General features: G+C 44.1%; 1 protein-coding gene across 1 annotated transcript; it reads right to left on the minus strand.

Annotated features, from left to right (window-relative positions):
• Positions 1 to 447: 447 nt before the first annotated feature.
• On the minus strand, positions 448 to 7641 carry LOC122398656 (diuretic hormone class 2). Its single transcript, XM_043398732.1, has 4 exons — positions 7552 to 7641; positions 2331 to 2439; positions 1765 to 1869; positions 448 to 1495 (listed from the first exon to the last, which is right to left on the minus strand). Exons 2-4 carry the CDS (start codon positions 2426 to 2428, stop codon positions 1363 to 1365), a joined length of 336 nt encoding a protein of 111 aa, XP_043254667.1. The 5' UTR covers positions 2429 to 2439; positions 7552 to 7641; the 3' UTR covers positions 448 to 1362.
• Between the last annotated feature and the right edge of the window lie 4785 nt (positions 7642 to 12426).

The raw sequence follows: 12426 nt of genomic DNA on the forward strand, positions 1-12426 counted from the left end.
TGAACGTAGCGTCCTCTGTGCACGAACGGCGTCTGATTCAACAACTAATTTAAAATATGTCGAGACGTTAAAAGATGCGAATTTTTTGCAGCAGAATTTTATAGAGACGAGCTTCTTTTTTGCCACGGTTTGTTCAAGCTTTGCTCGATTAATTTCTTACCGAATTCGAATTCGATTCCACGCCTCGCTATCGGTAACGAAGAACTCGCACAAGTGACCGTTACGTACGTTACACGTATGTGTATTACGATAGGTACTTTATTGTAATTTATAACGAAGGCAACACCGTTCATTTTTTTCCCCCCAACACACTTACCATTTACGAGAAAAATTCTGGCTCGATATTATAATCGATAGTTAAAGGGTGTCTAAAAAGATTTGCGCAAGTATTTCGGAAGCGAGAGTAAATAAAAGACACGAATGTGCCAGTAAATTGAAATAGGTATCGTTTATTCGCAATCAGTTGAAGGTACTGTAGACAGAGTTGTATTGTAATGCATAGACCGCGTGTAGCGTAACTTGTGCCTTTCAATTAACCGTAACCATCGTTAGTACCGTGCTCGTTTGTTTGTTCGTTCGTTCGAGATGAAAACGTGGACGTTCGTTGCTCGTATTCTCGCTAATTCCGAATATACGTGTACCAGGTTATGCAGGTGTCGACACGCGTGTATGCGTTCGAGGACGACTCGGTACGAAAGAATAATCGAGAACAAACGATTAGTACTCGGCGCGGCGATGGCCACGGACGAACTGTTCTATTCGCACAACGAAACATTCCTATAATAATCCTCTTCGCAGTAGAAAAAAAATCAAGTTGCAACGATCGATCAAGAAAATGGTAAAACGCGTCGACTTTCAAAGAGATAACGTACACCTAAAACGCAATCGAATCTACAATTATCATATCGCGCCAACGTTGTTTGATCCCATCCAAGCCCTGCGCCTCATTCTTGCATGCGCACGCACGCACACGCGGAGAACGCGGGGGGTGGCGTTGAAATTCAGCAAAAGGGGTGCAAAAGTAATGGTCGAAGGGGATTTCGACGAGAACGGTAACGAGCTCATGGTTACGGTATACTAATCGGTAGTCGAAGACGTAACAGGAACGTTTGTTTGGCAGGCGCGCAGGCTGGCCCGAAAATGGACGCTTTATTCGCATGCGGAGTTTGCCCCGGACACGAGATATAGGAGCGGAATGGGCGCGAGAACGTGGAAAGTATGCGAGTGTAATTCGCGCGGGCAGAAAAGAACCAATTAGCGTGTCGCGAACAAAGGTACGAACGAACGCGAATGGACATTGACGAAGATCGAGCTCGAGGTCGGGAGATGCGTGCGATCTAGCTAATGGGAATGCCTTTAACTCTACGGTTGTTCGGAACGGCGTCGTCGTCCTGGTCCACCGGCGTAATTAGCTGCCGCCAATCCCATCAAATGTTTCGCCGCTTGCGATCCGCTGAATCCGCGGCTCAAGCCCAGATCCAAGCCTCGTTTGTTGCTGGAAAAAGAAGGTTCGATTCCATTGCGATATCCATTCTGTTTCTCGTATCTTTTAGCACTGATCTCGAAACGAGCAAACAAGGCAACAAACTGGAATCGATGTAAAACCACCCGTGACAATTTTAACATTAAAGCCTTTGCGTAACAGTTATTCTTGGAACCTTTTCAATCCTCGAGGCATTTTGCACGCGAGCATGATAATTTCAATTATCGATCACTATTGTATAATAAAATCTTTTTGACGGTAAATATGGTGTCGTTGCTTACTTCTCGACTTCCGAGTTGCGCATCATCGTGTGACCGAGTCGAGCGATTATCTCCATTAGCGCTTCCGGGTCCTCTTCCTCGAGCTGGCTCCAGTAGCTCTGTTGACTGTACCAAAATTCTCATGCTTCTCATCCTTTCTCCGAAAGTACACTTTAAGCTACGTTACTTTTTCTCGAGCAACGCGAATTATTCGCGATTCGAACGAACGTCTTCTCGACGTTTACGAGTCGATCGAACGGATCCATGTATAACGCCTTCGTCCGTATGCGCGAGTCTAGTAACGGCGAGTCGTAACAATACCACTCTTTACTTTCAGATACGCGGAACCGTTCTCATTAAACGATGGCTCGTCAAATGGAACTGGGTTAAACTTTCCGACGCCGCCAGATGTGTCTTCGCGTCCAGTTCACTCGTACGCGTCTCGTTTCGTCTCGCCCTCTTTATCGTTCGATATATATAATATTTATTACGAGTTTTGATATCAAATTGCGAGCTTGGACGAAACGGGACCGCGTTCGAGCAAACCTCTGCGAATTAATAAATAAGACCGGAGGATCGAGACTTACGGCGCGGCGTCCGTCGAGGGCGTCGACGATACGAAAAGACCGACGACCACCAGAAACATACAGTACGATACGATCCCTTGCTGCATCCTTGAGAGCATCTTTTTCTGATCTGTAACAGAACGAAACGTACGGGAACTGTATAGACATTCGGATACGAGTTGGGTCAACGTCCATATTTCAACCCTTTCTTATCAAATATAGCGGAAAACGATCGAATTAAATGGTATACAGCTGTCTATGCGTTGGTTCGTATAGAAAATCTTCCAAGAGCTGCATCGCGGGAAACGTGGTCCCGTTTCGAGCACCGGGAGGAAGATGGCCAGGTCGAGGGACGCGGTGAGAAGGGAGGAAGGAAGGGAAACAGACGAGAACGATTGTGTGGATCCTCTTGTTTCGGATTTCCCAAGAAGGTTGCCGTGTTCGACCAAAGACACTAACAAACTATTCAAACCGCGGCTCGAAGAAAAGAGGGAACACGAAACGACCAAGTTTCGTGGGAGTTTCTTGCGCATCGCGTGGTTCTACGCGTCCATTTTCTTTTCGTTAAAGTATTCACGAGGAAACTTGCGCTTAACCATTTTACAGATCATGTCACGATCCCACACGATCGTTTTTAACGTAGCTGCATAGATAATTATCGATCTTTCAATTTTTCTATTATCCCGTTCCAATGCACTCGCGAGATTTAAATCTACGAATGGAGAACGGAGAACGCGTCGACAATGGAAGATAACGTAATGATAAAACACTGTCTACGGTGCCTCCGCGTTAGAGTCTCGTGGATATGAATGGACCTTTAATGGTAAAAAATCGACGCGTAGTACAAGTTTTTTATTCCCCTTTTGTTCCCCGTAGTTTTTCTTCGGAACAATGCACCTTTTCTTCGTTCCCCGGTCGTTGGAAAAAGTTTCATTTCCTGGATAGATCGATCCCGCGGTTCAAAGTTCGTCACGCGTTCTTCGGATTACAGCGACGCTTTCCAGCGATTCCTCCCGGTATCGATGCTCGTTCAATTAGTATATTATTGGAAGGCAATCACGAGTCGCTTTGAGCGTGCCGATTCGCCGTAACGCGGGATAATTGGATTCGTCGCTTTCGATAATTGACGTTGACGATACTTTCTCACGTGCTTGTCTTCGTTAAGGGCAATATTCACGGACGATTCGCGGATACGAATTCATTCGCGACCGTCGCGTTCAATGATCTACGCTCTGACACCTACAGTGCGTTTCAATTTTCGATGTTCCTCGTCCCACCTTTGTCTCAGAGCGACCAATTATCCGTTTCGATCGTTTCTTCAAAAATTAAAGATACAATGTATAAGGAGTGGCGAAGCGTCTGGCTATCGCTCGTCGTTTCTACTTGCGTCGAGTATTGTATTTCGTTCCACTGATTCTAATCGCTCGGAGGATCAACAGAAAAGAGATAATATTAAACCACGATCGATGTTAAGATCAACGCAAGTGGAAATAACGAGCAATGGCCAGACGAGATTAGCCAAGTCGCAAAAAAGGAGCGTCGTATCGACGAAAGTTTATTATACATATATCCACTCGCTAGACACCCTTGGTCCTGCTCGTTGACCCTCGATGACTAAAATATTCATTACGCGACTCTTCTTCTTGGACAAATTTTCTGACCTTTGGCACAACTCACGACGGGGCCGTTTTACTAATGGATCGCGCGTCTCGCGAGGGAAATGCTTTCCGTACGTTTATCAAGGCGTTCCTCCACCCCCGTTACAAACCTATTCCCAGCTATCTTATTTGCTCGACCGATCGTACGATAAAAACGACGACAGTTTTATACGATCGGTTCCTTTTTTCTCGTAAGAAGTACCGTGATCGATCGAGTAACGTCACCAGATGTTTGATGATTCCGTGGAATACCGAATGCAAATTTAAATCACCGTGTCCAGCTACGGCCGAGGAAGAATAAGAAGCACGCTCGATCGGACAAAATCCTCATTCTCGACAACTGGGAACCTTGGCCGCCGCCGCTATTCCTGCTCTTCCGTTTCTCCGCTTTCCATCAGCTTCCGTTCGCCGTGTTCCGTTTTCCATTTTCCGCTTCCCGACTTCCGTTTTCCACCTACGGTTGTCGCGAACGGAATTCCCTCGATTGGCCGCGATCGCGAGAAAACATCTGCGCCGATTCCAGCCTGCCTCCGGACTCCAGAAACGATATTCCCCGTTAAAATGTCTCCTCGCCTCGAAACAAGATGGACGAAAGATGGCGGACGCGAAAGAAAAATTGCAAAACGTTATTATTTACCCTACGATCGTTTCACGATTTTGTCTTTCTTCTCGAGTGTACTTCACTGCTCAGCGTTACTCTACTCAACGTTATTCTTGCTGTTCTCGTAAATTCGACTACATTACTCCTCTGTTTCAACGTTCCGGTTCGCTGGAGTATTCAGCAGAGAAAGGGTATTCGTCCCCGCTGTCTCGTTTACGAGATCCTTGCCTCAAAATCTCCTATTTACCCGTTAAATTCACTCCTCTTCGAATTATCCTCGCGTAACCGCAAACTTTCAACAACCAGACTCTATCTAAACATTTCTCCGCCATCTTGCCGGCGTTACTAAACGTCCAACTCCCTTTCACAGTGTTTGTCTATTGCTTTTACTCTGCCAATTCATATATGCTGGTTAATTTCGATCAGGTCGTGTTGGATGAATTTACGTGGGCCCCCCCTGAACGACTAGAAATATTTATAGGAGTGATTTCGACGATTATTGGTCGGATGACGACGTTCGGGACGAGTGATTCGTTCCTTAATGGATTCTAATCGTAAACACTCGTGAACGCGTAAAATCCCTAGTGAATTAAACACTCCGAGGTCCACTATACAGTTCGAAAAGAAAAACTTTTGCTACATAAAAAGCAAAGTAAGTAAAGTCCACCAGAGATTGCTATCAATCACGGATTTTACGCGTCGACGTCGTAAAACGATAACGTTGTTCGTCCAATCGATCGATTCGGTGTCGTTCGAGGTTCGAGATATCGGAAGGTATAACGCTCGCCAATAATCGAGTTCACGCGTCTCGGCTTCGCGATTCGATCGTGTTTCGTCGATCGCGAAGATACAACGCGTCTGTCAGCGTGTTTTACTTTGTCGCGGCGTTTTAGCGCGATTTTGTTTCAATCGTGGATTTGTACGACTGTACGCGTAGGCCAACGGAGAACGAGTAAAAGCAAATCGAGTCGACGAGAAAAATCAACGCCTGGCGACTTGTTCCGTTCGTAGATCGATATCGACGTGGGTCCGCGAGTTTCGACAAACTCGGGTTTAACCGAATTAACCGACGTACAAGCTGCAATTACGTTCTGCTTTAAACGGTTCGGGAAATCTTTTCATTTGCCGATACCACGGCCGAGCGCTTCTTTCGTTTCTGGTTCTGTTTTACGTTTAACCGTGCCCGCGCAATATCTTCGAGAATCGAATTAAAAGCGGTCTCTGGGCTGCACGGAATAAAGCAATAACGGCTAAAAGGTACGGACAGACGATGCTTTCAAATCCCGACATTATTGTTCTCCACTGTTCGCGCCCGTACGTTTGTCGTGCCCGCGTTAACGAAGTTACGATAATTCACCCACGTTCTCGATCGATTACACGTACCTTTGCACCTACCAAAATTACTCTTATCTATTTAGTTCCGTGGAACGAGAAAATATCCTTATTGTTCTTGTTTGTTAAGTAATCGACTGGTTGGACAAAGAATCGTTGTTATAAAAAAAATGAGAAAACGAGCGATAATTTGATCGGTCGACCGTGGCCCGGACAGCTTTTCCGCTCTTCCGAGGCGGCTTCTAGAATGGTGAATGCGTTCCGCGGAAAGGGAGCGAAGAGTCCTTTTCCGGTGTTTCGAGGCCGATCGAACAGAACCGGATAAATTGACTCGCGTGTTCGCGCGGATAGAAAGAAACGAGGATCGATAGGCTGTGAAAGTGAGAATCCTTTGGTCCGAGGATATGTCTCTGCTCGTTTCGCCAGGACAAGTTTGCGTGGCAAACTATCGTCGAACGTCGCGTCGGGAACAGAACGAACGAGTTTGCCGAGCAAACATCTCGCACGGAAAATACATACACGTATTATTTCGACGCCCGGCGGTGCAGTTTCGTTCTCGTCGAAGCGAGAATGTCGCGTCCAGGCGGTTAATTGTTGCCGTTGCTAGACAGATGGAACGGACGTGCCGCGAATTGCTCGCGTCCCGGAATCGGCAGGACCCTTTTACGCCAGACGTTTAATTTCGCGTTTATTTAAACCCGACCGGACGCGGTTCAAACAATTTTCAAACAGTTACACAAAAATTCTGTACTTTTTTTCGATATTTATTCCGATTCAATCTACATTGTTGATAAATAATATTCACAGGTTAGGCAACTTTAATTATAGTTTGCGAAGCGTCCGTTGATAGATTTTATAAATGAATAGAAACCTGATAAGAATCGATCTAAAATCTGTATTCGGTGCACGCGAATAGAACTTGCTCGACTCTGGGCTGAGGTTGCGCTTCGAATTCGCCGCGTTTTCGCGAACCCTTAACCCTTTGCACACCTATGTTGAGTATGACTCGACATTTTTTCAAGTCCAAACCATGGAGATATCATGCACTTGAAAATGAAAAAATGCAACAATAATGTAAATAAAACAGATATTTAATGGAATTTGTTTTTTGCCCTACTTTTTAGCTGACGTAAATTTCAAATAAAACACTTAAAAGCGTTGGAAGCTGCTGGTAACAAGATTCAAATATAATTCGGAGTGCAAAGGGTTAAGGGTAGAGACACGAGGAATAACATTTATCGTTTCATCCAAAGTCGATAAAACGTGACGAAAAATAAATATTTGTATCTTGAATATAAAAAAAAAAATTGTCAAATATCACTTCTTGCTCTACCATTTTATACGAGTCTCTGCCCTTAACTCTCCGCGGAGACGTTTCATATCTTCCTATAATAATTATTTATCGAACTGGACTCGACGCGAGACGAAGATCATCATCGAGCAAATCTCATTTAAGACTAAGAATTTTTGTGCAATAAGTATTACGTGTCAAACATAGTCAACCACGAGTTATCCACCCAATGTTCCCGTCTCTATCTCCTGTCTTTCAACTTTGAGCCGCGTTTCGCTATCCAAACGAGAAGTTGACAACTTCGAAACGAGGATGTCGCGAAAGGGGGATGTGGAGTTTTTGAATAACGTTGCGACTTACCTCGACTCGCGAATCGTCTCTGTGTGGACGATGATTGATAACGTAACGGACAAGGAAGACTTCCTTCGGACAGGCTAGTTTTCTCGACGACGGAGAGTGGAGTTCTGCGAATCTGAATCCTTGATCGTCGGTTTATATAAGCCCGCGCCTTTGCGGCACTCGCTTCATCCCTATCCCCACCCCCGTGTATCTAAACATTCTCGTCCAATCGAACGTACCCGTGTTCTACCCCATCCGAGCTTCCTACCACCGTGTCCCTCTGTATCCTCCCGGTAACCACCAACGAGCGTGACGCGAACTCCGCGACCGAATCGCGACGGCGAGCCATCTTTCTTCTATCTTCGAGTCGATTTCAACCCTCGAGCGGTGATCGAAACGGTCCACGGGACCGACGATGCGTTTATTCCGCTCCCCCGATCTAGTTCACCGATCCACAGGTGTTTTTAACCCTTTCGCCACGACGAAAACTACCCGGCGATTATCACGTTCTGTAATAAGTAAGTCGAATCGAAGGTCGGCAACCATTCGAACGGATCGGATTCCATTGTTGTTCCGCGATAACTGCGCGACACGCGTATCTCGAAAATTGTATAAATGCGAACCGATCATTCGCGCTAAAAACAAGAGAACCGTCGATGCGGTGCAACATGTAACAATATGCCCAATACCGTATCAGTTTAGTAACACAGTGAACGGTATTCTATCGAGCAAAATTTACAGACAGAGTCTAGAGACATAACTGGGCGCCTTTCATACGCGTCGAATGGATGTGTGAGTACAATACGCGATTCCACGGTAAACGGCAACTTTCTGAAAGCGTGTACAGTCAGTTTCCGTTTGCGTTCGTGTCTCCGTCGAGCTCGAAGAGCCGTACGAAAATTATGCCGGAAAAAAGCCCATCGAACGGTTCTCGATTGGTATTTCGCGGGTAAAAAGAAACCAATTTGCAACCCTTCGCTCGAATCCGCCAAGACAAATACAAACGTACGAGTTTAAAATGTGGCTCAAGGCTGAAAAAGTTGTAACAGTCGAGTGTGTCTCGCTGAAAGGCATTTTCCAGTCATACGCATATTTTATTAAATTCTACTTCGAAACAAACGAATCAAACTCGGACGTAAAATCCGACGAAAGTTGTTCGACACTTTGCTACGCGTTAATCACGTTTTTTATCGCTCGTCGTATAAATAACCAGCAGCTTGCGCGGAGTAAATTGAAAATTACATGTACACGTAGCAATATCGGATACAGTACGCAGTGATTACGTATGCAGTTTTCGTACAGAGTCTCTCGTCGCTTTCTGAGCAAAGGCAGAACCGATCGCCCAGAATCGGTAACTTCGCAAACACAATCGATGGATCCACCGACATTGTTTCGAGAGTGTCGCTGGGTACCTTGCTATATCGAATTTAATCCGGTTTGGTTTCTAAACAGATTTTTATTAACGCGTAGCGCGCGCTGTTGACTGAGAGAAAACGAAGACGCAATGTCGAGAGAACATACAAACTCGTTGGTCGTTAGTCACGTTTGATTCGTCGATATAATTTCTTAGACGCGTCCAGATGCGATTGAACAAAGCCGTGTCCATTAAGCTTACAACCGTTGCTCCTGTTTGCGTTACTCGCGGGGAGGAAACGACCAGTTCTTTTCCCGGAGCCACTCCCGAACGCCCGAGTACTCTGGTTATAGTTTCGACAAAATCGAGTCGGCGTTTGCTGACGAGGAAAGAACTGGAAAAGTCTTCCATAATCGATGCATCTCAAATTTATCATATTCGAAGCTTCGAAGGAACGAAGGTGGATCCGCCGAGTGAGAATTCAATGTCAACAGAGGAGGCCGACAAAAATGGCTGATCCGTTTGGCCCTCGCCACTTTTCTCAGCCAATTTGATAAACATCGTCGAGTGGAGAAAAACGTCAAACGCGCTATTATTTTTCGATCACCGTCGGTTAGGGTTCGAGCCCTTCTGCAATATAAATACATATATCGTTGCGGCAAATATTCCTATTCCTGACCCCCGATCGGAACAGCCAAAAACAAAATAGCTACAAAAACAGCAAAGCTACGTACAGGGTGTTCGGCCACCCCTGGGAAAAATTTTAATTGGGGATTCTAGAGGCCAAAATAAGACGAAAATCAAGAATATCAATTTCTTGACTGAGGCTTCATTAAGAAGTTATTAATAATTAAATTAAAAAATTTCAAATCGTTCTGGAAAAATTACTTTCGGTTACAGGGGTCAATTACAATCATTTTTGGTCATTACAATTATCCCCGAAATCCTACTCCCTTTCGAGAAAAAAATTCGAGAAGGTGTGAAATTTTTCGACAAATAAAAAGAATTTCGAATCGTTCTGGAAAAATTATTATTGGTTGCAGGGGTCAATTACAATCATTTTTGGTGAATACACATACCCCCGAAATCTTATTCACTTTCGAGAAAAAAATTGGAGAAGGTGTGAAATTTTTTGATGGAAAAAAAAATTTCAAATCGTTCTGGAAAAATTATTTTCGGTTGCGAGGGTCAATTACAATCATTTTTGGTGAATAGACATACCCCCGAAATCTTACCCACTTTCTAGAAAAAAATTCGAGAAGGTGTGAAATTTTTCGACGAATAAAAGAAACTTCGAATCGTTCTAAAAAAATTATTTTCGGTTGTGAGGGTCAATTACAATCATTTTTGGTCATTACAATTATCCCCGAAATCCTACTCCCTTTCGAGAAAAAAATTCGAGAAGGTGTGAAATTTTTTGATGGAAAAAAAAATTTCAAATCGTTCTGGAAAAATTATTTTCGGTTGTGAGGGTCAATTACAATCATTTTTGGTGAACAGACATACCCCCGAAATCTTACCCACTTTCTAGAAAAAAATTCGAGAAGGTGTGAAATTTTTCGATGGAAAAAAAAAATTCCAATCGTTCTAAAAAAATTATTTTCGGTTGCGGGAGTCAATTGCAATCATTTTTAGTGAACAGACATACCCCCAGAATCCTGCGCATTTTCGAGAAAAAAATTCAGTACGTTCGGAACTTTAAACATTAATAACTTTTCAACGAAGCCTCCATCAACAAATTGGTATTCATGATTTTCGTCTTATTTTGGCCTCCAGAATTCCCCATTAAAATTTTTCCCAGGGGTGGCCGGACACCCTGTATATCGAAGTCGTTGAAGATGAAAATGGCGGATCTCGAAGCTCTTTGTTCCATAGTTCCTTCGTGACGCGTCGAAGGCGAAAGTACGAAACGCGGAAAGGTCGTTTCTTTTTCCATCATTTTGCCCATTTTGGCCCGAAGAACCGGGGAACCGTGTTATCATCGTTTATTCTGGCGCCCATGACGTTCCTTTCTTAGGGCGCCGTCTACCACTGTCGGCATGCAAATCACCTAATAGCCCATTTTAATAATGCGACTGAACCGGGGGGGTACACCCACGAAACAAATAGCCGTCTTCAGCATAACGCGTTATAAACGGCCGGGTAAACTCGAGCTGCCTCGATACAAGATCAATGTGAGACCGTCGACGGGAATCTACGACTCCGTTAATGGGCCTGTCTGGTTCTGGAAATTGAAATGCATCGATCTCCTGCATTTTCCCTCCGCGTCGATTCTTAAAAACGCAACTTGCTTACAGGAGCTGCCTCCACTCGGAATTTTATACCCGCGTCCAATCTTATTGTCTCTACTTTGCTTTGGTACGTACAAACACACTCGTGGTGATACGTTGCTATCTATTTATCATCGATCTTATTATCTCCTAACTAGGCACGACAAGTTACAACAGATAACCTATGCTATTATGTAAATTTGTTCGTTCGAATGTTGTCTATCTGTACGTATATTTCCATACGATAAACTTGACAATTTCTAGACCGATTTAGACAAAACTTTTGGATTTGTTTTTTTTTTTACTTTCAGCGTGGGCTGTGATTATAAATGTAATGAATTTTAGTTGTTGCGTGGGATACCAGGGAGTCTAAAAATACAGCTCTTCCTTTCTAACAAGTAAGACCCAGCGCAAGTAGAAACGGCGAGTAATGGACGGACGCGTTAACTTTCGTACGGAAAAATTGTACCGGCCATCATCGATTTATATATTTATTGCAAGCAGAATCGTCTTCTTTGCGCCTCGTGTCTTGAAATACCCAGCATTACGTCAAACATCGAAGACACTGTTTTTCTCGAAAGAGCATTTTTCAACCTCGTTGACGTAATATCCTGCGAACAAATGGACCGTTTGACTTGAAACTTTACACGCATATAAAGTAAATAGCTTTCCACCGTCCGTGTCAATATCAACTCGATATCCGCAAAGGTTGGTCTTTCACCGAATTTCATTTAAGGAACGATTTCTATTTTTAGGATTCCCCTATTTTCTTCAACGTTCGAGATTTTCCTTTCCTATCGGCAAACCATCTTCTAAAGTCGCAAATCTAACGACGTTAATCCGAGGGGAGCGAAAGACTGTAGATTTTTCGTTAGACAGAGCAGCAGAGACGGATCGGGGAAAGTAAGAAAGAATCCTGTTCGTTCCGCGAACGAATCTTTTAATCGTTTCCGACTTTGGAAATTGACTTAAACGGCGATGGTCGCGGTTGTGTCGTTTTTAACCTCGCGAGATCCGTCGATTTATCGGTTATCAATTTGTTCGCTCCCCGGCACGTTGGAAAGAAAGTTGGAGAAAAAAGAAAGGAGCCGAGACGACAGAAAATTTAAGAGAAGGAACACGATTTCGTCGCTTGGAAAGAGCTCATGATTCGTACGCGTGAAAGAAAATCGTGGAAATAAAAATAGACGTAACGAGCACCAGAAATACGAAACGTAAACGTTTCGACTAGTTTTTTTTAGGTCCGTCTAGATTTTAACGCAGCGAACGTGG

This window comes from Colletes gigas, unplaced genomic scaffold, assembly GCF_013123115.1.
Source record: "Colletes gigas isolate AHSC1104 unplaced genomic scaffold, ASM1312311v1 Colletes_gigas_Sc00012, whole genome shotgun sequence".
Taxonomy (NCBI): Eukaryota; Metazoa; Arthropoda; class Insecta; order Hymenoptera; family Colletidae; genus Colletes; species Colletes gigas.

Coding starts and splice junctions, on each gene's coding strand:
- LOC122398656 (XM_043398732.1), bottom strand. CDS start 2,428: ATGCTCTCAAGGATGCAGCAAGGGATCGTATCGTACTGTATGTTTCTG. Junction 1,870..2,330: donor CCCTCGACGGACGCCGCGCC/GTAAGTCTCGAT, acceptor ATTTTGGTACAG/TCAACAGAGCTACTGGAGCC. Junction 1,496..1,764: donor CGCAACTCGGAAGTCGAGAA/GTAAGCAACGAC, acceptor TTCTTTTTCCAG/CAACAAACGAGGCTTGGATC.